The 25,297-nt window shown below is 35.7% G+C and overlaps 3 protein-coding genes across 3 annotated transcripts; 2 read left to right on the top strand and 1 right to left on the bottom strand.

The window, feature by feature from the left end:
* Positions 1–203: 203 nt before the first annotated feature.
* On the bottom strand, positions 204–5,223 carry LOC149391238 (GDSL esterase/lipase At4g16230-like). Its single transcript, XM_089618714.1, has 4 exons — positions 4,700–5,223; positions 3,807–4,040; positions 1,192–1,462; positions 204–810 (listed from the first exon to the last, which is right to left on the bottom strand). Exons 1-4 carry the CDS (start codon positions 5,108–5,110, stop codon positions 560–562), a joined length of 1,167 nt encoding a protein of 388 aa, XP_089474840.1. The 5' UTR covers positions 5,111–5,223; the 3' UTR covers positions 204–559.
* A 13,282-nt stretch (positions 5,224–18,505) lies between these two features.
* Positions 18,506–20,833, top strand: LOC149391237 (PyrD). Its single transcript, XM_089618622.1, has 3 exons — positions 18,506–18,720; positions 18,940–19,050; positions 20,334–20,833. Exons 2-3 carry the CDS (start codon positions 18,996–18,998, stop codon positions 20,672–20,674), a joined length of 396 nt encoding a protein of 131 aa, XP_089474748.1. The 5' UTR covers positions 18,506–18,720; positions 18,940–18,995; the 3' UTR covers positions 20,675–20,833.
* A 620-nt stretch (positions 20,834–21,453) lies between these two features.
* LOC149391236 (Exostosin family protein) lies at positions 21,454–24,442 on the top strand. Its single transcript, XM_089621484.1, has 3 exons — positions 21,454–22,340; positions 22,886–23,142; positions 23,728–24,442. The coding sequence occupies exons 1-3, from the start codon at positions 21,665–21,667 to the stop codon at positions 24,277–24,279; spliced, it is 1,485 nt and encodes a 494-aa protein (XP_089477610.1). The 5' UTR covers positions 21,454–21,664; the 3' UTR covers positions 24,280–24,442.
* Positions 24,443–25,297: the final 855 nt, after the last annotated feature.

The raw sequence follows: 25,297 nt of genomic DNA, 5'->3' as shown, positions 1-25,297 counted from the left end.
AATGATTTTTTGTGTAATAGTGATGTCGGTAGGTATTGGAGTTTATTAAAATGGTATTTTTTTTAAGCTAATTTACTATAAATTTTAAAATGGACTATTTTGTTAAACCTAAACATTTAAATAGCTAGATAACGGCATCGTACTAAAAAAAATCTCTTATAGAAGTAATGGAGACAAGTATCTACAAAACAATATACGATACTAGAACATTATGAGATTTCTCCAAAAGAAAATTTATGTTACAAATTCTTACAAAGTCAATAATCTAAAGTATTAGAATAATTTGAACGACGATTCTCACTTAATCATGCTCGAAGGTAGAACTACAATAGTAATCGGTTGAAAACTTAGTTATAACTATAGATTCATCTAAACTTTTGAAATAACAGAATAAACGCATTGTATTATTATTATACAATACCCCACATTAACTTATAATTAACAAGCTGCTTAACTACGTACATATATCTAAATTATATATATATATATATATATATATATATATATATATTGATTGATTAATAATCAACAGCCAAACATAATACATATCTTTTATTAATTAATTAGTTGGACTGGGTTTGGTCATAATTATTTGTTGGATATTAGTAGGGTAAACTTCGGTGACGAGTTTAGAAGCGTAAGCCTTGTTTGCTATTTGTATATTCACGGCTTCCGTGGGATGTAAGCCATCGAAGAAGACATGAGCATTGCGATTGCCACAAACTCGCCCTTTTTTTGTGCACAAAACTCCGTTCCCGCCTTTGCTCACCGATGCGACCTTGCAACAAGGCTTGCTTGCTTCCTCAAAACCTAATTAATAAAGTAAAATCAAACAATTTGGCATAAATAAAAAAAGTAATTATTTATGTTTGACTACAAGTTTAGAGAGATCTTAAGAAAATGGGAATCTTTTAAGCATTCATTTTTCCTAGAAGCTCTAGTCAACGAAGGTACGTCATGATTGGAACAATTTCAATGATTAAACGTTGATTTCTCGAGTAATTTATTATATCAAGCGTATCGCTAAAGAATGGATATGACAACCACCTCAATTGTTATTATTTATATATAGGCTGTGTTTTTCAAAGGCTGACAAAATTTATGTCCGTTTATAACTTTTTTTGTTTATAATAAATAATTTGGTAGGAAAGGAAATTCATACCTACAAAAAAAAAAAATTGCAATTAGTACCTTTGGAAGAAGGATTTCTGATTATGTCCATAATAATCTTGTAAGAGTTGACAAAAACAAGATCAGAGCCGGGCATTTGTGCCTTGACGAAATCAGTTAAAGTCTTATTCAAATTGGTATTGAATAGACGGGCTGCGAAGTTGAGCTCCTCTATGCACTGACTCTGCTTTTGATTCTGTGTTTCCCTCCCCATCGTAGTTACCATGGGACTGCACCCTAATGGGTTTATTCCCATCACCACAAATTTTCTACCTCCCAATCTGTACAATTTCTGCATCACCAACAAGTCTAAGAGAAATGCACTCACAAGATATTAATCATAAGTAAATTTTGAATTACTAGTCAAAGGTTTTTCACATATCTTACGGCGAAGTGGTCAGCTAAGTGTGTAAAATGCATATTTAATTTTGCATAAGTTAAACCTTTTGCATTTAATTGATTTTTTTTACACTATTTGAAATCAGTAGATTGCTGTTATGGCCTTGCAGCTATTTGAGATTTGAGTTCCACTATATAATGACCATATATAGATCAGGCTGAGTTAATAATACTCGGCAAAGTGACTTGAAAGTTTTCTAATCTCATTTCCATGAAAAAGAGAAAAGGAAAAACATGAAATATCAGACAGCCAATTCCGGGAGACCCTACGCTACTTATCACATTATTACAACGGACAAAAACATGACAGCCAAACCCGGGAGACCCTACGCTACTTATTTGCGTGATTGAGACATCTAATTTTTTTTTTTTCTAAGATCATTAAGTAAATAATCACATTTACAGTTTTACATTACTAAATATTCGAAGCCACTTTCATGTATTTATAGACCTAAATCTTAGGTAAATAACCGCTTCTATTTATTAGGTCATATTATTTTTATAATTATTTATCTAAGATTTACGAAACGTTGCTTATATAGTAATTACAAACGTTTAAATAGCTATTTAACTATTTTTTTGTTTTTTTATAACCAATTATCTCTTGTGATATAATGAATCATTTATATGTCTATATATAGATAGATATATATCATTTAAGATGGACAAATTTAGTATCAAAATTACTATATCATTCAAAGAAGAGTTAAATTCTATGATATATACATGTATATATATATATATATATATATATGAAAGTTATGTATTAATTATGTGATGTGAAATCTAAAAAAGAGTAAATTAATCATAGTTTGATGCTGATAAAAAAAATTAGTAAAATAAATTCTAACTCTCATTGATATGACTTCAAATCTCAAACTGAGTACCACAAAACGAGTTGAAAATGTTTTCTCTAGAAAAAACATTCTTAGGATATTATAATTCAATTTACTTCATATGGTCATAATTGAAAATATAAATTGTGGTTCGTTTGTAAATTTAGATATATATATATATATATATATATATATATATATATATATATATATATATGGCTAAACGAGTATTAACTATAAAGTTATTGAGATTAATTAGTCCATTTAATATGCAAATTGTTATAATATTTAAACGATTACATGTTTTGAAAACAACTTAACCATTAAGGTATATGCCTAAATGTGTTTTCGTCTCTGTTAGTGGTCTCATTTGACATAGCTTTGTTTTTAAAAAAAGTGCTTTTAGATTCAGTTTTTTAAAAAAACTGTTTTTTTTTTAAACTGACCAGGTGTTTGATAAACTGTTTATAAAACAACTGTTGTTGATAACAAAAACTGATTTACCGTTTGGTAAAATAAATATATTATAGTAAAAAGACTAAAATAGACATGTTCTTAATAATATTATTAATATGCTTATTTATATACATATATATGAATAATATTTTGTACGAGGATATTACAGTAATTTATATATCAAACATAAAAACACTTTTTTTAAAAGCTAAGAATCCTAGTTTTTCCATCTCATGTACAAAATCTAAAATCGTTTTTGAAGTTTTTTGTAAAAACAATTTTGCAAAACACTTATTAAGCAGTTTAGTTTTTTCTAAAAACAAAAACAATACTTTTTAATTGAACCAAACGCAACCAGTATCTTCATAAAATCCAACCAACGACACCACCACGTGTCTAGCCTCGTTGGCATTACCTAAAGTCTGAGAGTGTAAATTCAAATCCCACACATGTAAATGTCTTTGCTAGAAGTTAAAATGTTGTTTGTAATTTGTACTTCAATGTCCAACATATTTTTATCGTTGAGTGTGTATGCAACTATGTATGTTATCTTTATATAAAGAGTGAAATAAATAAATAAATAATCTAACCTAGAATGCATCTATTGGTAACGGTGTTACAAACTACGATAAATGGTTTTTTTTCCCTTTTTCTAGCCAATAATTTATTTGTTAAAAATTGGTCTCAATACTACATAATTATTAAGTTAGGGACAAAAATACTCTTTTAGAAAGATTAGTAACCAAAATGCCATAATAAAAAAAGAATTAGCATATGTTTGCGCCAAAAACTCAATGCAACTTTTACAAAATTATCTAATTAATTGTTCTGGAGAGACACAAATAAATTTTTTTTTTAAATAAATCAACTAGAATTTTGGAATTTACACGTGTAAATAGAGTTAGTGAAAAATTAAATACGCAATATGATGATGGGTGTACGTACTTTGATCTTTTGGGAGAAAGAGGCGGTGAGTTTTGCAGTGAAAGATTGGAGAGAGAGAGTGCGATTGAGGCCATTGAGGAAGTAGTTGAAAGAGTAATCGTTTGACCCACTTCCAACCACAAACACGTATTTCCTCAGTAATTGCTTCCTTTTGCAACCCACCTCAGCTTCTAGTTCTGGCACTGTTTTCTCCTCAAAGTTTCTTATTTGTTCATTCAGACTTGTTACATTACCCTGCGTCAATTATTTAATTTGAGAAAATTAATTCCACCCCCGTACGTGTATATAACTTATTTATTTATTTACGATGCAACAAAACCAAAATGTGCACGTATTGTACCATCCATGTATGTATAGGGTCTTCTAGGCATTGATTTTAAAAAGATTAAACTATTCCCTCCAAGCTAGAGAGCTAGACGTGACAAAAATTTCAAAGCACCTAAAATAATTGCATGAAATTATTGAGGGCAATATGTCTGCAACAAAATTGTCATCACACGCTGCGCGTATATATATGTTTAATTTGTATACCATTAACAAGCCTAAACCCTAACTCGATACTCAATGTATATACATTTATAGTCTACAATGATAACTAAGAGTAAATTACATTACTACAAAAATAAAAGGGCATATTGTTAAAGAGTTCATATTTTAATTGCACATCCTACACTATCCAGCCATTATACAGAAATAACGAAACACGTATAGCGTATAGATGGTACAAAAATGTACGTAATTTAATACTTTTTTAGTATTTTTTTTTTCCTACCAGCAGAGAAAGAGAGAAGAAAAAAAAATCAACAGATAAAAACAAAATGAAAGTGACGAGCTAGGCTAGCTATGTGTACACAACATCCAGATATACCCACAATATTAATTTATTAGCTTACAGCGATAAAGCCAGTGTCGTCAAGAATGCCAGAAGCACCGGACGCGAAGTTAACGCCGGCGACGATTCTGGGTCCGGCGGTGGAAGGGTCGGCGAAGGGCGGCGTGAGAGAGGGAAGGCCGAGCTTGAGGGCAATTAGGTCAACCACGTTTTTGCCGTTGGTGAACCTCCCCGACGGGCCTTGAGGGAAATCGATCCCGTACGGCAAATAGTTTGCTTTTGCCATCGAGTTTCCCATGAAGTTGTTGTTCCCGTTGTCAACTAGAGAGCTCCCGAACACAAACATTCCCATTATGTCCCCATCACTATCATCATTGTGTAGTAAACAAGAGCCACTGCATTGAGGGATCGAAATTAGAGAGACTGTTGTTATAATCAGGACTAACGTTACTGCTTTTTTTGCACTTGTCATGTTTGTGTGTGTGTTTGTGTTTAATATTATTGTTGTTGTTGTTGTTTGGGCGAGTGTCACATATATAGCTCTATTTGTAGACAAAAGTCATGACTCATGAATATGGGGACATTTCAACAAAAGGCTAAACCCAACGTCTTTAATCTTTTCTTTTATTGTTTTGGCCTGATTTTCCTTGTAGTGCTTTTATTATGTTTGGTATATGTGAATACCGACCCCTATATTAACAATAATCATATTAGGTTTTTTTTTTTTTTTTTTAAACTTATAGGGAAGACATTAATTAAGTGGCCCGAGTGTGTGTATGAAATCAATAGCTTGATAAAATACAAATAAAATCTTATTGTGAAATATTCTTATTAATACACTCATGAAATGTGTAAACAAAAACACACTGATACACAAAATGGAATATATGTGGTGGCTTCGCTTGACTTGCCCTACATGTGTGGTAATGAAAGAAAAATCTTAGGAGAATTTTATTTCTATCATTGTTAATGCATTTTTTTTATCAACCTTCACGAAACACGTGTCGGAGTGCGAGTTTGCGACGTGTATCGATCTTGGGTTGTAGGCATCGAATCTCCTATGACTCCGAATGGATCGTAACGGGTCGGGAATATCTCGTGGCGTTACGACTGTGGTGGAGACCTTTGAGAACTTGACGTGGGTGGTGTGGTTTGCCGTGATCTTCCTTTTAGTCACTTGTGGAAAGGTTTGGGGGTCAGAGCCGTTAGAGGCTCAGAGCCATTTGTGACTCAGCCTCCAGAGTAGTTTTGCGGCTCAGCCTTCAGAGTCACTCGTGGGAAAGTTTGGGGCTCAGAGCCGTTAGAGGCAGGGCCGGCTTAATAGATTATGGGGCCTAAAGCGAAAGTTCGAAATAGGGCCTTTAAATTTTTTTTAAACATGCAAATTTTATTCTTTTTTTTCTTAATTTTATTGTACTCCAATTACTAATTTTTACTGGTAGTATGCGCAATTATTCTTTATTTATATTTGCAAAGTAACCCAAACAAAAAATTATTGACAATATATAACAATCAGGAAAAAAAATGTCTAATTGATATTTATAACGCAAACAACATAAATAATAAAGAAAAAAACAATAATAAACAGAGAAATATAAATGATAATTACTTTTTTATATTTATTTGCACATAAGAGAGCCTAATTTGGAGAATATATATAGAAGAATTAATGGACTGCATATATGATTTTTATATAAGCAGAGCCGGCTCAACTAAATCGAAGGCCCTGGGCGAAGAAAAAAAAGGGGCCTAATTTTTTTTTTCTTTCAATCATCCCAAAAAAAATAATTAACTGAAAGTCTTTTTTTTTTTTTGTCTTTTGGCCTTTTTTTATCTTATTAATTTCAAATCACAATTTTTTAGTTTGAATATGGTAAAATTATTTAAAACACTGATTAATAAGAGAAACAAAAAAATTGGAAACTAAGATGTTGTTATAATAGAAAAATATATTATTAGAAAAGAATGAAAATTGATATATTGTATTTTAAAAATAAGATACCTACTGTAATTATCACACTTGAAGCAAATTTAAACAAGAGAAAAACAATAAACGAGATATTCTTAGAATTAAATAAGCTATTCTCGGAATAAAAATAGCTATCTAAGTATTATCATAAATTAGTTATAAAATACGATATTTGAGGTAATAAGTTTTTCGAAATTTTGGGGCCTTCCTCAACATGAGGCCTAAAGCAATTGCTTTAGCTCCCTCATGGTTGGGCCGGGCCTGGTTAGAGGCTCTGTCTTCAGAGCCATTTGTAACTCAGCCTCCAGAGTCGTTTTGCGGCTCAACCTTCAGAGTCGTTTGCTTGTCATTTTTTTTATTACGAACGTCATTTTTCAATTGTGAAAAATAACGGCGTAATCATCATATTATTTTCTCATTATTAAAGAAAGTCTGTCAAAATTGAAACGAGTCGTGATAAGTAAGTTTTATACGTGATAATATGGCTTGAAACTCATACAGTCTTGAGTGATATTTAGTGTGTATGATATGTTTTAGAGCTATTTACAGGTTTGAGAGCATATTCGGGTGTTAAAGAGGTGTTTGGGTCGTTCTGTTAAGTACCAGAGCAATCGAGTGTAAACGTCATTCAAACAAGGGCATTTGAGATGAAGCAACGATGAAAAATGGATCAGCACGCCGCGCCGAAATCCGTGCATGCACCCCACCAAAGTGAAGCGCCCCTCCATTACACTTCACACGGACCGCAAAGTATCCAACGCACAGAGTGCCGAGAGCGCCGCACTGGCCTTATGGCGCGCCGCGCGGGTATGTATTTCAACAGTGCAGATTTTGCAATTTTGTTTTGTTTTCGACCGTCGGATATAATCCAAAGGTCCTAAGGCTCCGAAAATAACCAAAAGCACTATATGTACGAAGTAGACTCTAAAAACACAAAAAGTTAGGTTGTAAAATTAAGTTTTAATATAGTGTTTGTCTACTTAGGAGAGAAGGAAGGCCGGAGAAGAAGACTCGTTATCACCACCGTTCGCCATCATCGATTCAGCGTTTCATATTCTTATCTCTAATTATGGAAATCCCGTTTTTATGTTTATTTGTTTGAGTTGAATTATGGTTTTCTTTTATTTATTTTCTTCGTCTGTTACTCTCGTCGCCATGAACTAATTCCCTGAAGGGAAATGGTTAAGCGTGCTTGTGGATTCATATTTATTTGATCGAAGTATTTTTCATGTTCATCTTATCTCTTTTGCTTTATTTAATTCCATGCTTAATGGTTGTATGTGATTAGCTACCGCGTTCATGAATGCTTGGATTGTTTAGTTGCCTAAGAGAGAATAAATAATCATGCAAGTGAATTAGATAACCGTAGTACATTTCTATAAACTAGAGATATGTAGGCTGCTATGGAGTCGTTTGTACGCTCTTGAATGTAATGTTTTTCGTACTTTTAGGGTTTGAGATTGAGAGATAAAAATCCGATATTGACATAGTTTGTTAGATGCTCGAGAGAGATTTAGAGATATTATTACGTGTGTGTGATTAGTAAAGAGATAGAATCGAAAGATCATGCTTATTTATTTCTAGGAATCTTGATCATATGAGAGTTTTGTGAAGCCATTACTCTTGCTTTCTACGCATCCGTTCACTCACATTTATTTTGTGTTTGATTTAGTTTGCGTGTTTCTAGTTACAATCATTATTTTTATTCTTGAGTTTAATTCTTTGCAAGCTTGATTAATTATTGGTTAGTTTAGTCCTCATGAGATCGACTCGTTCTTACCATTATACTACTTGAGCGATTACGTGCATTTAGCTACGAAAATATCGCAACAAGTCGCTTCACTACTACATAAACTCTAGTTCACAATGTCGTCATAAATCAAGGTTATAAATTGTTTAGTCTATTATGTATTTGTGAAAATCAAAGATCTCAGTTCCTATCACTTATGCAAAATTGATTTTTATATTTGCGTATTTAAAAAAAAGAGAAGATTATATATATATATATATATATATATATATATATATATATATATATATCGACTGATTTTACTTATCCCCTATTTACTTTTTAACTGTCCCTAATTGTAATAGTAACTAAGAGTCCCTTATCGTTGACTTGTTCGTTAACAAATTTTAAAAATGGTAATACATAAAAATCTTTACCATTTTCTCGCTTTCTTTTGTTCGAATTCATTTTAATTTTATAAAATATATACGTAACATTAACTCGTGCTAAATGATATGCCTTTTAATTTGCTGTCGTAATAACGTTGTAAGTTTAGCATTTAAAAAAAAATACTATTTACAAGCTACAAAAAGTAGTAGGCTTGATGTTTTTTCAATATTATTTTTGCTCAAAGTTATTTCAATAATTGGACCATATGATAAGGAAGTTGACACCTCTGCATATGAATACATGGACCATATGAATAGAAGTATACTGAAAGAAAAGCGATAATATATTAATTTTATATATTTTTATATTGCTGATCATCAAACCAAATAATACTGTACAAATAAACTTCAATAACTACTATTCCTATTATTGTATCCATTTGAACGCATTGGATGGTAAATTAATACTCGAAGCTTAACGCAAATCATGATAGATGTCATTTAAATCCGTGATACAGATATACCTGTAATAAGACGTATTCTATTCTATGTACGACCTAACAAGCCAAATGTAGTAGCGTACCAATAAATTGGATTCTTTATTTTCGAATTGCTGAAAATATAAAACATAAATATATATTTGTTAGCAAACTCTGCTTCTGTTTATTTTATTTGTTTATTTTAATTACACACCTCAACTCAGCGCTGAGGTCTCAAAAAATATTTGCCCTCAAGGGAATTTCTCTTTCGAGTTAAGAATAACGCACACTAAATAAATTCAGTCCGTTTCAAAACCCAAAAACTGAATTGGTTGATTAAATATATATAAATGTTATGGTACAAAAACAGAAAATTGACATAGTTTAGTTTCTTTGTCGGTGGCGCTGGAAGATCGGACAAGTGGAACTTTTTGCCTAAGGTCCCCCTCACAGCGAGCCTCTAAGGAGAAGACACATATAGGGTATAGCATATATTTATTTATACGTATATAACATGTGTATACTATATACATATATTTCACACGTTATAATGATTATTCAAAAGTTACTAAGTTGTATAGTTTGATCTTATAAATTGGAACCTATAACAACCAATCAAGTTATCAAATATGTATTCGTACGATATATCAAATATGAGGTCTATTTAATCTTTTCAGCAAATCCTACAGTGTCAAAGTAACATATTATTTAGTGTAAATTCTATATTTCTTTGTATTTTCATGCTAAATTACCCACACACAATTTTATTTTTTTTAGTTATGCTTAGTTTTATTCTTTATTATATTTGTAGCTACATTTTACTCAACTAACGCCTAAAGTTAGCTGAACATCCAAATTAAATCTTTATTTGTATTTTTATTCTTGTCCTACTCCTACTTAGATGCATAATGAGTTCACTATACAATTGCATAATGAGCGCCCCTTTGGAAGACTAAAACCCGCAGGCTCCTCTTCCGCTCCGCCAAGTGCTCTCTGGGCGCCCCTTTGGAAGACTAAAATCCCCCCCAAGATCAAGATCTTCCTTTGGCGAGCTTGCCGGAACTACATCCCCACACGAGGAAATTTGGCGAAAAGGCATATCCCGATCGACCCCCGCTGCCGGTTCTGTGGGTTCGAGATCGAGACCACAGTCCACAGCCTCATATTTTGTCCCTTCGTTGAGGATGCCTGGACCAACTCCCCGTTCGAGACCCTACGAGACCATCGACAAGACCAGAACCTGTGGGAGACGATTATGCACGCCACGAAACCTCCTACCCTCGACAACTTGGGCATGTTGGCCATCATGGCCTGGGAAATCTGGTCCTGCCGTAACAAATTTATCCATGAAGAAAGGAAACCTGACATGTCGGCTATCTTCAGCAAAGCGGTAAGTCTATCTGACGACTACGCGCTCTTCAACCTCTCCCCCCAGCAACACCAGGCCCCCAGCGGCTTAACTACTTGGTCACCGCCCGCCACCAAACGGTGGAAGCTCAACACCGACGCCTCGCTGACCCCATACTCCGACTTTGGCGGCATTGGAGGATGCATTAGAGACGCTGACGGTGGAGTCTGCCTCGCCTTCTGTAGCCACATCCACAATACCTCCTCGGTGCTTGCAGCGGAGTTAATAGCCATCCGAGAAGGCATCATCGTCGCCACCAGGTATGGCTTTACCTCCTGCGAGATTGAGACGGACTCCTTGACTGCTGTTAAGCTCCTTCGTGACGGGGGAAAGAATGCTAAAGAGGAGGGGCTGATTGCTGAAGATATCATTTCCATCTCTCTTCAATGTAATTTTTCTTTCCATTTTATCCGGCGAACCGGAAACTGTGTTGCCGATCGGCTTGCTGAACTGGGTTCTAAATCCCCTGTTCCTTCTTTGTGGCTAAATACCACCCCTCCCTGTATTATGGACCTTCTCAAGGCCGATTTGGCCCTTGTTCCTTGAGAGCTTTAATACAGACTTTTCTAAAAAAAAAAATTGCATAATGAGTTCACTACTTTACAATTGTAATAAAAGCTCCTATATTAAAATCACTTTTTAAAAAAGCGACCCCAAACGTTTAGTTTATTGAAAAGTTTTGATTAACGACAAAATGACCAATAAAATCAACTACACGTCACTAGGACAAATATAGTCATCCGGTGCGACGATTGTCGCACCAAATACCTCAAAAGTCGCACCTACTTTAGGTGCGACAAAGTCGCACCTAAAAGTCCGTTGTTAAAGATATTTGGTGCGACATGTCGCACCTAATATGTATACCTTTAGGTGCGACATGTCGCACCTAATGTCCAAGCAAATCATTTCATATTAGGTGCGACTTTGTCGCACCTAATATGTTATTTTAATTAAAAAAATTAGAAAGAGAGAGAGAGAGAGAGAGAGAGAGAGAGAGATAGTGAGATTTAGGCAGCGGCGGGGCGGGGGGCTGATGTAGGCGGCGGGGCGGTGGGCTGGCTGAGAGAGATAGAGAGAGAGAGAGAGAGTGTGAGATTGAGAGACGGTGAGACGGAGAGAGAGAGGGGGGGACGTACCAGAGCGGGCTGGTCCAGGCAGCGGGGCGGGGGAGGCTAGTCACGGCCGGCGGGGCGGTGGGCTGGCTGAGAGAGATAGAGAGAGAGAGAGAGAGAGTGTGAGATTGAGAGACGGTGAGACGGAGAGAGAGAGGGGGGGACGTACCAGAGCGGGCTGGTCCAGGCAGCGGGGCGGGGGAGGCTAGTCACGGCCGGCGGGGCGCGGGGCGGGGGGCTGGCTGAGAGAGAGAGAGAGCGCGGGGCGGGGGAGGTTGGTCACGGCCGGTGGGGCGCGGGGCCGGGGGCTGGCTGAGAGAGAGAGAGAGAGAGAGAGAGAGAGAGAGAGAGAGAGAGAGAGAGTGAGATTGAGAGACGGTGAGACGGAGAGAGAGAGAGAGACGTACCGGAGCGGACGGCGGGCTGGTCCAGGCGGCGGGGCGGGGGAGGCTGGTCACGGCCGGCGGGGCGCGGGGCGGGGGGCTGGCTGAGAGAGAGAGAGAGAGTGTGAGATTGAGAGACGGTGAGAGAGAGAGAGAGAGGACGTACCGGAGCGGGCGGCCGGCTGGTCCAGGCGGCGGGGCGGGGGAGGCTGGTCACGGCCGGGCGCGGGGCGGGGGGCTGGCTGAGAGAGAGAGAGAGAGAGAGAGAGAGAGAGCGCGGGGCGGGGCTGGCTGAGAGAGATAGAGCGAATGAGTGAAAGAGAAGAAGAGGCTCGGGGTTAAAACCCCTAAAACTATGTCGCACCTAATAATCATATTGGGTGCGACTAAGTCGCACCCAATATGAAATCCCAGATCCGAAAAATTTCGGAGGGATTCGACGGGGAAGTTTAAATTTGAAACCCATTGGGTGCGACATTTGTCGCACCTAAAGGTATTAGGTGCGACAAATTCATATTAGGTGCGACATTGTCGCACCGAATAACACTAAACATTAGCGAAGTTTTTAGTCATCCGGATGAGTATCCGGTGCGACATGTCGCACTTAATATGGGCTTAGGTGTGATTATTAGGTGCGACATGTCGCACCTAATACCCTTCCGCACCCAATATGTTAATTTGTAGTAATGCGTCACTCAAAACCATAATTTTTAGTTGATTTTGTACATAGCTTAAGTCTACAAGGCCAATTTAATTAAAAAATAATAATTTTTAAAAATATCAATTGCAAACCAACGTTGTTTCTCTCTACCAATCTCTCGCTGAGATGAAGATTTGTGTGTTTAGTGTAGAAATTGCATGCAAATCTTTTGAATACGTAGCAAGCGACATCTATATTCATGAGGAGACTTTATATGCGTTTATGTCACAATCGAGGCGATCAAACAATTTCTTTTTAAGAACATTTATTGTCAATGTAACCTTATACAATTATCACTAGATCAAATTAGATATAATAATGCTTATTATGTTGTTTTTGAAGAAAGCATCATTTGATTTTTTTTACGTCGCTATGAAAAACGTTGCTTGCAAATCGGTGTGGTAATAAATTTTTCACGTTGAATTTTTTTTACCAATGTACATCATGTAGTTACATCAATACTTTATAAAATAGTAGCCGAACTTATATATAACTAAATATTTTGAGATTAATGCTACTTTCACATTGGAAAGTGCTGATCTATCGTGTTACATTGTTAAAAGGAAAAGAAAAGGGGAAAAAACCCTTAATTAGGAAAAATGGAATAAAAAAGAGTTATAATTAATGACGTATCAAATAACAAAACTGAGTAAGCAAACTTGGTGAAACTCACAAGGTACAATTAGAGCATCTCCAATGCATATGCAAATTTTTGTCTAAAATGCATCTTTGTATCAGTGAACAGTTAAAATGACAACGGATACGGGTATGAACAAATGCATCTAAATCGGTACCCGACCCGTTAAAAAAATATCCGTGAACCCATAACATAAAATGGGTGGAAGAATGGGTAATACCCGTCGGATAGCGGGTGTGAAATTTCAATACCCGTGAAGCCGGTTTAACAAAAAAAAAAACCGCTCAATAAATCTAAATATAAATTATAAACTACAATTTAGAATCAAAATATAATTTAAAGTGGGAACACTAGAACAAGTCAAAATTAATAGTTACAAAACAAACAAAAGTAAAAAGATATCTAATTGAAAAAAATAACGGGCCGGGTTAACGGGTTAGCAGATCGGGTAAAGCTTGTACCCATACCCGTACCCATTTAAATGTTAACATGTATTACCCGCTAACCCGTTTCAAACGGGTATTACCCGACCCATTTAGATCAGGTAACAGATGGTTTAACGAGTATCAGGTAATCATGCCCTCCCTAGTGAACAGTGTTTTACACTTCTACCTCATCACTATTTTACATCTGCTTGAAGAATATTATGAGTATATTTTTTCCCACTTTAATTTTATTTATGTCTTTGTTATTTGTATTTCAATTGTCTATGTAGTAGTATTGTGGTTTGATTGTAGTTGTTTTAATTTTTTTTTATGTCTTTGTTATTTTTATTTCAATGATCTATGTAGTAGTATGGTTTAATTGAAGTATTTTTAATTTTTTTTTAATGTATGAGTTCTATCTGAATGGATGTATTTTAAATTAATATATATATTTAAATATTTATATTCAATAGTAATTTAAGCAATCTTATTAAAAAATATATACATTAGAGACAAAGTTGTAACTAAAAATTCAAATTAAGGTCAATTTTAGAATGATGAAAAAATTGGTATTAAATAAAATTTATGCTTCTATGAATAGTGGTGATATATATTTGGATCACTACTATTGCAAAGAGATGTAAATATAAAGAATGCATTAAAATTTGCATTTTGGTTGGAGCAAATTTTCTAAAAGTGAGTGCAATTTGCGTCTCCATTGGAGATGGTAGTCTTAATTACAATACTCAACATTGTTGAAAAATAAAATGCTCTTGCATATTTAGTTTATTTTGTGTAATTAAAGAAGTGTATGCATGCTGTAACGAACAAGGTTATATCAAATTCTTATTTTTTTTACTTGATCCAAGATTTATTTATTGAGTTAAGATGTATAAAAGGAAAACGTATAATATTTTTTGTAGTCCAAGGCAACCAGTTCGAGGATTAGAATTACGAAAATTTATTTGAAGTCACACATACTCAATAATAAAATAAAAATAATCGAAGGATTATAGATCTGATTAACTCACGAACTACAAATATTATCAAACAACTGTTTCAATGATATTTGTTGTCATACTTTTCGAATAAATGATTCATGTCGGATATTAGGGAAAAAAACACTATAAAATTGTCACACTTTTTGGAATAAATCTCAATATTGCCACAAAGTCAGCTACGAAAGGCAAATGACAAGAAGAGCGTGACGCTCTAATTCATAATCACCCAGCAGCTAAACGTTTCATCTCTCAAGCGACAACCCTCCTTATCCTTCACTCTAGAGTTGATTCATCTACATATACATTTAGAGAAATATTAATCTAAGAATTTTCAGCATGTTGTTTAGCATTCATGTTCGACAAAGTAAGTAGTTTTTTTTTTTCACCAAGCAACTGTTATAATAATTTTGCTCATAAATCACAACAATATACGTGCTGTTAATTAACTGTGGTTTCCATAAAAATAAAATAAAATAACTATTTTTTTTTTAAATAACTGTGGTTAGTTGATGAAAAGTAAGGGTATTTTAGTTGATGAAAATGTGGAGCGATAAAATAAATAAAAGTTGGTAAGGTAGTTTGGGGTATTGAATGGAATTATGCCCTAATGTCTGTTGGAGCTACGACATTGCGTTCTATTCACCAGCGTATGCTATTGCTAGCTAGCTTGCTTTCCTTCAGTACATTTTCTTTCTTTCTTTCTTTCTTTCTTCCTTCTTAATACTTCTCTGACAATATTGTTGGGTGAAAAGACTATTGCGAATAAATTATCTGAACACCCTCCGTAGATTTGCCAGGAAAATTTGTTGACTTATTTGAATTTGAACCTTGCAATATAAGAATGACACGCCAGCGACAAATAATACAAGATCGCAAAGATAAATGAGCACGTAATGCATCATATACACTTGACAACAAAATATACTCGTATATGTTTACAGAATGAATTCCCTTCCCATTTTGTTATTATGATGTTGATTTGCAGGTGATATAAAAATATAGTATTCATTGCTTATGCCATTTATCATTTCTCTTCTTCAAAAGGAAAAAAAAAGGGGGTTTTGATAATTTGCTTAGGTGACATATGTATATAAACGTATTATTTTCTACTATTTAAAAAAAATAATGTCACTAATATTTCTCTGATTAGCTTTTTTAATAAATATTTTTAAAAAAATTAATTGAAAGTCGTAAAATGATCATATTTGACTCGATAAAACTTTATAAGATATAAACATATTATTAATAGTGATATTAAGATATACATCTAATATTACTAAAAATCCATGGCTATTGCATTTTGATTAAACATAATATATATATATATATATATGATAGTTATATATATATATATATATATATATATATATATATATAACGTTTTTCCTTATTTCTATAAATACATGCATGTTTGTTAAGCTAATTGACTGCCCTGGAAAACAATTAGTTGACACTTGACACTATACCGACCGATGGAAAAGACGATAGAATTAATGTTGAAATTCTTGTAAGTCTATGGAAACGAATAAACTCACTAATTAGCATATTTTGGATCGCCCGAGCCATCGCCCTGGACGAGGAAGCTGCAAAACACAATGAAGATCAGGACTCTGACCAAAAGAAACTAAAATCACAAGACGAAAGGCGAAAGTACCTGGAAGACCAGCTAGCACTCATGGGAGACGACGCGGCGCGAGAGACTTCCTCCGCCTGGTAAACACCCTCATGGTCGAGAGGGAAAAACGGGAACCACCCAGTCAACACCATCAACTCGGGCGAACGAAATTGCTCGCCAACTAACGAGAGGCAGTAGAAAAGATAAAACAACCACGACTGTTGATTGGTTCACGAATACCAGTCGACGATTCTTCTAAAATATGTTGATTCATTTAATTACGAATACCAGATTTAGGACATCTCGAATTCGTTGATTCACAAAGAATACCGAAAACATGAATTTTTTTAGAGAACTATACTTTTTTCATTAATCAAAATCTTATTTGCATCAAAGAAGGTTGCAAGGCTTTATAAGAGACTCTGATACTTTTTACAAACCAACACCGACAAAATATGAAAGGTCTTACACTCGGAAACTGAAAGCTAATAGATACACAATCAAAACAAAACTTAAAAGTCAAGAAAAAAGAAACCGAAATCGGATATGTTGTTATGTTATGCGTTGACTTATTTTTTACTGCAAGTTGTTAAGGAAAGATGTCGGACAACATGCTTCAGGATTTATAGAGACATCTTTCTCTTTGTGCGCAGACTGTATTTTTGGCAAGTTTTTTGTTTTGCTAGATCGTATCGCTGAAGACTTTCCTTGATGATCTTCATGCGTTTATGGGTAAGGAAACCCTAGATCGACTTCCAGGCTTGTATGACTGCTATAAAAGTCAAGTGCTTACCCCTTAGCAGTTCTTGACGCTTTATCAAAATACTTAGGGTTCATAGGCGTGCACGATTGGCGGACTGGGAGATTATTTATTTTGATAAGAGCGGTGTAATTCTACAATACTATTCCAGAATTCTGAGTGTCTGTGAGATTGGGTATTGTGTCTACGTGATTGAAGTTTTTCACGTGCGTTGATTTTGAAGCTGACCAAACATTGAAACGTGCTTGAATAGTGGAATTGAGAGGGGTCTCAAATTCAGAGGAAGTCTCTGTTTTGGTAATCAATTGTAGTAATAGTTTCTAGAGCATTGATGTTTGTGTTGTTCATATTAGTCATTGTTTGTACTATTGACTACTTGATAGTGAATTCATTTTCACTGACTGAGTGCCCCCAAATGTAGATGATGTTACACCGAACTGGATAACTATATTGTGTGTCTTTACTTTTACGCACTGCTTATTTCATTATCCATTATTTGTGTTAGAGCAAGTTGTCGGACTCATTGACTCTATATTGTGCGTGACATCTTGCCTCTTCCTGCAAATAGAATTTCAAGATATAAATGGCCGAAAACATAAAATGTCATTTTAAAGTCCAAAACTTTTGAATTTGACTTAAATCACCGGATCCTAGTGCATAGCAATGAATCCTCTTTATTATGCCATTTTTTATAGTAATAATTAAAAAAAAAAACACTACTTTAACATCCATTTCCGTTACAACGATCTCAAATTTCCAAAATATCGTAATCCAATTTGACATACATCAATGAGTAATCCAATAAAAATACTTCAATACCAAAGTGAATTTTAACAGATTAAAGCCCCTCAAATCATTACCAAAACAACATCATTATGGAATTAATGTCTATACATTCGAGCAAAGTACATACATTGCATATTAAACTCCAGCATGATTAATTAAATGAAAATAATCCTTAACTAAACTTTAGAAGCACGTATATCATATTAATGACATTGATGATTTCTTTCAGCCAGCTTTATATTTTGACAGGCAAACAAATCACTTAATTTTGTCTTCAATAATCTCTTGACTAAGTCATCTAATTCTAATTATTGATGAGAGTTAGGTTTCATCATGTGGTACCGGTTCTTGACAAGCTGAGCAGGGTCAGAGCTAGAAATAGAAAAAGTAATTAAATAACAAATAAATTATTATTATCCAAATAAAACTGTCGAGGCTAATGGGTCTAAGAGAATCTAATCACAACCTTTTAACCGTTTTATACATGAACAAAAAAAAAGATAAAATCCCAACCGAACCTAATAGATCATAATAAACTAATTAATTTAAAAAAAAAAAAAAAAAAAAAAAAACGAGTCCACTCAAAGTCTCGAAAGATCCTTTCTTTAGAGCCTCCAAAGGAATCAACGCCTTCCATTGCAAGTTCATATCTCATATTCGCATATCACATCCGAACGCTATTCTACTCAGTAAGATCTGATTTCTCTCTCTCTCTTTCTCTATATGTTCATTGTTTGTTTGATTCTCCTCATCGGATCTTGTTAATTTGTGAGTATATGCTTTGATTTCTGAATTCGGTGGCTAATTGAAATCGGTAGAGATATTCGAGTGGTGAGTTGTATAATTTCATTGTATTCTTAGAGAAAGGGGATTTTGATCTGGAGTTTCTATTTTGGCTGTGTGTGTAGTGATTTGGAGAGTTTTCAGAGCATATCTTTGTTAGCCTTGGGGAGTTGTATTGAATATGGATTTAATTTTAAATGTGCAATACAAGGAAGTGTTGTTCGAGAGTCGTGATGGTATTCTTTTTCTCTTTTTTAAACCTCTTTATTGAATATGAGGATTTACGTGCAGTCTCAGCAAGGTTAAGGTATGAGAAGTATGAACTAATTATAAAGCCCTAAGGTGATAAAAAAAAACATGTTTTTATCAGACAATTTTTGTTTTAATTTGGTTTATTTCCTCCAATTAGTAAGCTTTTGAGATATGGAATTACATTAGTGCAACGAGGCACATACATAATCCATTTGCAGCAACATGAAACCTCTGATTTTACACTCCCTTTTTTTTTTCGTTCACGAGTTTGTATTGGAATTTTATAGTCAAATGAGTTCTAGAGGCTTGTAAGATCGATTAAAATATGAGAGCGGCGAGTTCTTCGTCTGATTTCTAGCGGTGGCATGATATGAGTTCTGAAGTTTTTATATTTACTTTCCCCAATTCAAAATGAAATTATTCAGGTTTTCTCGATATCGTGTCTGCTAAGAGTCAGGGTTTTCTATGAACTATTTGTGTCTTAGCTTCCTTTCAGCCTTTAGCGGATTACACTGTATTTTATGAGAAGATGAGAAGTTATGGCCTGGGCTAAGGATATACCAATGTGATTTCTTCATTAAATCTCGAAGATCTCATCTTTATGATTCACCGTAGTTGTGGAAAAGTCTGATTTTTTTTTTCTTAATGTGTACGTGGCTAAGCGTAATTTATTTTCCTTACCATAATTTTCATTCTTAACCGAGTTCTCCAAGTATTTTTCATTTTCCTCACTTTTCTATAACCTGTGAAATGCCGTTTATAAATGCTATAAAGAAATTCCAAGGGGATGTGATTCCAAGGCTTCCTCTGATTTGCGTCAAAGAAATAGTACCTCGCTTCTCATATTTGATTTATACACCCAAACCTTCGATGCAGCAAAGATTCTTATATGTAAACCATTAAGCATTAAATTCTCCTACGCTATAAATATACCTCCATGGAGTACTTGAATATTCCTATCCCGTTTCCTCACTTTTATCGATGAAGCCCCGACCAATCCGTTAAAAACACAAAATGTCTCTTTCTGCTCAAACTGATGCATATCCAACCCTTTATAAGATTAAAGATTTTTGGTGCTTTGAGAGAAGGCTCTACGTTGATGTAAAACACCGGTGATTCTGAGGGGTTTTTTTCTCTGTGTTTGCCTGCTCTACTATTAACCAGAGTCTCAATAATACCCTTGATATCATCAACAAAGTGTTGCCTGTACAGTTTTTGTAATTAGTCGAAAATCTGATGTTATATCTTGTATTAAAATAAATTGCAGCGAAGTGGAGAACAGGGTTGAATCCGAGAGCTAAATTGTTGTTATTAATTAAAAAAAAAATGAGTTTAGCGTGTTTGGCTTGCCATGGTGTAGAAAGCCCGTCGCACTCATTCCGAAGCTACTCGGTGTCGAGCTCCGACAATGAGGGAAGATGCTCCGCCATTGCCAGCTGTTTGACAAGGAGACCGTCCACAGCCCTTGGATCAACCTCCAAAGTGACTCCACAGCCGTTGATCCCCACTAGTGCTGCTGCGGTGCTTGCTGGCGCGCCTCGCTTAGTGCGGAGCTGCGCCGTTAGGAGGGACATTGTTAGAGACTGGAACTTCGAACAAGGCTATTAACTAGCGCATCGTTTTAAAGCGGTTTTAGGGTTTAGTATAGTAAAACTAATTTTGTTTTTTTGTGTTGTTCAGTTTCTGTAGAATGATTCTTATTTGTAAACAAGGGAATGTGAGATGTTCGTCTCTTCAACGTGTGTGTCCTTTTGTTTGTATTGCGAATTCAGTCGATAGGCCTAAACCATTCTCTAAACGCACATTTGAAAAAAAAAAAAAAAAAACCCTAGAATTAATCGGACTTAAATTAGATAAGATATCGAAATTTGAGTAGACCAAATCGTTTTAGACCGGTTCGAATTCTTCCCTTGTTTGGACTTTACACTAAAATGTTTTAGACTAGTTTGGTTATGTCCTTATTTGGACTTTGGACTGTTTTCTTATAATTTTTTGTCCTAATTATGTTCTCCTATTCTTGCTTAGGTCAAACCATAAGCTCAGAACACATTCAATGACATGTTCGATTTTCGGAAACCTAAAACTTAACAACCTAATTAGACTAAATGCATGGCTCAAAACATTCAAACCTTTTTAATTTAGAATTAAACCGTTTTATAGTGACGACAATAGATTTAGGCTTTTCTCGGTTGAGATTTCTTCTGGGATTTGGACATGGATGTCTTATTTTTTAAAGCGGTAGACTCATATTTCATATCAAGTTTATTTCTAAATCTAAACTTATACACGGTACAGAAAGAAAAAAAAAAAAGTTTATGCAGTTAACTTAATTTTTCTTGAGCAAAAAAAAAAAGTTTTAACTTAATTTTTGTTCTTTCTAATAGTTTTTTTCACTACCAAAGTCCATTGTTCGTAACTTTATTGTTAGATTTAGACGACACACAAATTCCCTACAAATTATTTAGTAAAAATGCAATGCCCTTACAATGATAATAAATTACTACCAATGATTTTGCAAATTCAGCAAACAAAGGCTCTCTCTACTACCTAAACCACCATTAGAGGCCAGTCGAAGAAAGTACACACACACACAGAGAAATGGCAATGAAGAACAACACATCGTCGTCTTCATCGTCATCGTCATTATGCTCTCAAGTCTTCTCAGTCCCATCTCTCTTCGTCTCCTTCTCGCTCCTCTTCGCTCTCCCTCTCGCTCTCTTCTACTTCCTCTTCGCTTCTTCTTCTTCCTCATCTTTTTCCGGTTCCCGAAATGCCCTCCTCCCGGAGCCGAGCCAGCCAAGGATCAGAGTCCACGTGGCAGAGCTCCCGAGATCCCTCAACTACGGACTCCTCGAATCCTATTGGTCCTCCGGCTCTGACTCGAGGCTCGGCAGCGACGACGACGATCGCATCCGATCCCAACCCAAACCCGAAACCCTAAATCCCAAATCCAATACTCCGTACCCGCAGAGCCCACTAATCAAGCAGTACAGCGCGGAGTACTGGATCCTAGGCGACCTCGACACCCCGCCGGAGCAGAGATCGGCGTCGTTCGCCGAGAGAGTCGCCGCCGGAGATGATTACGACGTCGTTTTCGTTCCGTTCTTCGCGACGTTGAGTGCGGAGATTCAGCTGGGGAGAGGCAAGTCCGTGTTCAGGAAGAAAGTCGCGAGTAACGAGGATTATCAGAGGCAGAGACAGGTTGTGGATTTCGTCAAGAACTCTAGGGCATGGAAGCTCTCTGGTGGCAGAGACCACGTCTTTGTTCTCACCGGTACACTAATTATTTTTCTTTCTTCATCGTAGAACAAGTTGAGATCGAGTCAATAGCTTGTTTCGTTAATTGGGTTTCACTCTGTGGATTGTGTAATTAGCTGAAAAATACATTGGTATGAAACAAGTCTTCGATCAAACTACAGTTTAAAGTTAGGAAAGGCTATTTCTTTCTGATGACTTGCGTATGATTTCACTGTGTGATGATCTGAGCTACAAATTCTTTCTGATGACTTGCGTATGATTTGACTGTGTGATGATCTGAGCTACAATTCTTTCTGATGACTTGCGTATGATTTCACTGTGTGATGATCTGAGCTACAACAATCAGTCGTGTCCTAAACCTTGATGGGCAATTTATTTTAGTAATATGGATTTTAGGTATGAATCAAGACATTGCCTCTTTTTTTTTGGGTTCCTGATCAAAATTTCAGGTCTTAAGGGGACAAAGAACATGGTTATTCTGTATGCTGTGCTAGGTTTATGAGTTAATTTTTAATGTGTGGATTGTCAGGTTATGTTAAAACTTGAAGCATTGTTTGGCAGACCCGGTAGCGATGTGGCATGTTCGAGAAGAGATTTCTCCGGCGATCCTCCTCGTGGTTGACTTCGGTGGGTGGTGGAGGGCTGACTCAAAATCATCCAACAGTGGAAATTCGTCGGATATGATTCAGCATACGCAAGTTTCTCTTTTGAAAGATGTGATTGTCCCGTACACTCATTTACTTCCCCGATTGAGTTTGTCGGAGAACAAGAACCGGAAGACTCTTCTGTATTTTAAAGGTGCCAAGCATCGACACAGGGTGAGAATATTAAATATCTGAACTTTACTGAGCATTGGAAAATAAATAAAGATTCATCTCTGTTTGAGATTTTTCGGGTGCTCAATTTTATTTTAGCGACCGAGGTGTATGTACGTCTGTGTGGTTTATACGATAGTCATAAACAATGATTTTCTAATTAAAGAGTGACCCTAATACTAGTTTGTACCAAAACTAGTATGTGAATTTCATTGATGGCTAGCTTGATATTCAAATGGGAGGAACAGTCTAGGCAAACATTAGTTTTTATCATTATAAAAAAAATACTCATTTAAGGAGGTGAATGCCCTAATGAGATGAAGGGCAGATATTAGTTTTTCTTATTATAAAAATATCCATTAAAGAAAAATTGATTAACAGTCTAGGCAAACATTAGCTTTCTGATTATAACACACATTCATATTTGGAAGCATTAACTGGTATTTTTTCATTTAACATTATAATTTCACACTTATCAAGCAACTATGTTCGATGACTGTGAATTCACACCTTACACACGCGTAACAATAGATGACTATTGCTCTAGTTCATTCTGGATTAAAATACTTATGAATTTTCCGGTTGCAGGGCGGCCTAGTTCGAGAAAAGTTGTGGGACTTGCTAGTGGACGAGCCGAGCGTTGTGATCGAAGAAGGCTTCCCTAATTCCACCGGGAGAGAACAGTCAATCAAAGGGATGAGGTCGTCGGAGTTCTGCTTGCATCCCGCCGGAGACACTCCCACGTCGTGTCGGCTTTTCGACGCCGTTCAAAGTCTGTGCATACCTGTCATTGTCAGCGACAACATCGAGCTCCCATTCGAAGGCATGTTGGATTACTCTGAGTTCTCGGTTTTCGTGGCCGTCGGCGATGCGTTGCAGCCGAAGTGGCTCGTGAGTCACCTCAAGAGCTTTACGAAAGCACAAAAGGACAGGTTTCGCGAGAGCATGGCTAAGGCTCAGCCTGTTTTTCAGTATGATAATGGGAATCCAGGTGGGATCGGACCGGTCCCTGTGAACGGTGCCGTCAATCATATATGGAAAAAGGTCCACCAAAAACTGCCTTTGATCAAGGAAGCTGTCGTCCGCGAGAAGAGAAAACCGCCAGGTGTATTTTTTCCACTTCGCTGTCATTGTACTTGACTCTGTCTGTGTTTATGCATTTTTTTATTTAATTCTCAAGTCTCTTAAGCTAAAGTTTCCTTCGTTCATTGGATTATCAAAAGGACACGGAAAATTCGAAGTGTTCAGAACATATAGTTTTGATGTATTTACTTGGCTTCTTATTCTTTTAGCTAGTGAAAAAAAAAAAATAGAGTTTTGGTTACACGTGTTGTTGCAACTCAAGTAGATAGGCCACAACGAACTAGAGGACCAATGTGCCAAAGGCAATCAACCTCACGTAATTTATTTCAACCAATGTGCGTTGCAGCCGAAGTGGCTCTTAGACCTATTATTCTTCAACGAACTAGAGGACCAATGTGCCAAAGGCAATCAACCTCTTTGAATACGGAGCTTCCTTGTGAAGCAAGAAAGGATGCCCAAACCCTCTTGACGCTGAAGGAAAAAACCACAAACAAAACACTTGCTACAAAAATCAACCAGAAGTGGAAGATTAATTTTCATAATTTATATCTATATCAATCATGAACATCAACCTGGCTTAACGGAATTATCGGCCTTCCAATAAGCCGATAAGGACGGCTTAATGGAAATTTTCCTTCCGTTAAGCCATTAAGCCGTTTCTGTTTCTTATTGGAAGCCATTATTCCGTTAAGCCAATAAGCCGTTTTGATTTCAATTAAAATGTAAAATCAAGAGGACTAAAATGTTACGATTTTAATAAAAAGGGTTAATATGCAAACTAAATTTTATCTTTACATACAAACTATATAATGAAAATGTTTTCGAGACGTTTTTGTTTTAAGTAAGAAACGTGGACGGAACCACGAAAATTTTATTAATGAACCCTCACTTGTGGCGGAGGAAAACCGTGGTTACAATAAATATCATAAAAAGAAAAATAAAACGAAAGGATTACAAATATTCAAGAAACGGGATTATATCCTCATATTATATAAATTACATAGAGCTTGATGAGATTGTAGAGATAATTGTAGAGAGAATTTGTTGGATGATGTTGTGAGAAATTGGATTGAAA

The sequence above is a fragment of the Urtica dioica genome, chromosome 7, assembly GCF_054948205.1.
Source record: "Urtica dioica subsp. dioica isolate 48M chromosome 7, U.dioica_male_clone48M_v1_H2, whole genome shotgun sequence".
In the NCBI taxonomy this organism is placed as follows: Eukaryota; Viridiplantae; Streptophyta; class Magnoliopsida; order Rosales; family Urticaceae; genus Urtica; species Urtica dioica.
The sequence above is the reverse complement of the archived record's forward strand: the minus strand, read 5'-3'. Positions and strand labels throughout refer to the sequence as shown.

What these genes read in the sequence shown, in the direction of transcription:
- LOC149391238 (XM_089618714.1), bottom strand. Translation starts at nt 5,110, where the DNA reads ATGACAAGTGCAAAAAAAGCAGTAACGTTAGTCCTGATTATAACAACA. An exon ending in CTTTCTCCCAAAAGATCAAA is followed by an intron (nt 1,463 to 3,806) that starts GTACGTACACCC and finishes TTGGTGATGCAG; the next exon opens with AAATTGTACAGATTGGGAGG. An exon ending in CAGAAATCCTTCTTCCAAAG is followed by an intron (nt 811 to 1,191) that starts GTACTAATTGCA and finishes TTTATTAATTAG; the next exon opens with GTTTTGAGGAAGCAAGCAAG.
- LOC149391236 (XM_089621484.1), top strand. Translation starts at nt 21,665, where the DNA reads ATGGCAATGAAGAACAACACATCGTCGTCTTCATCGTCATCGTCATTA. An exon ending in CCACGTCTTTGTTCTCACCG is followed by an intron (nt 22,341 to 22,885) that starts GTACACTAATTA and finishes ATTGTTTGGCAG; the next exon opens with ACCCGGTAGCGATGTGGCAT. An exon ending in GTGCCAAGCATCGACACAGG is followed by an intron (nt 23,143 to 23,727) that starts GTGAGAATATTA and finishes TTCCGGTTGCAG; the next exon opens with GGCGGCCTAGTTCGAGAAAA.
- LOC149391237 (XM_089618622.1), top strand. Translation starts at nt 18,996, where the DNA reads ATGGATTTAATTTTAAATGTGCAATACAAGGAAGTGTTGTTCGAGAGT. An exon ending in GTTGTTCGAGAGTCGTGATG is followed by an intron (nt 19,051 to 20,333) that starts GTATTCTTTTTC and finishes AATAAATTGCAG; the next exon opens with CGAAGTGGAGAACAGGGTTG.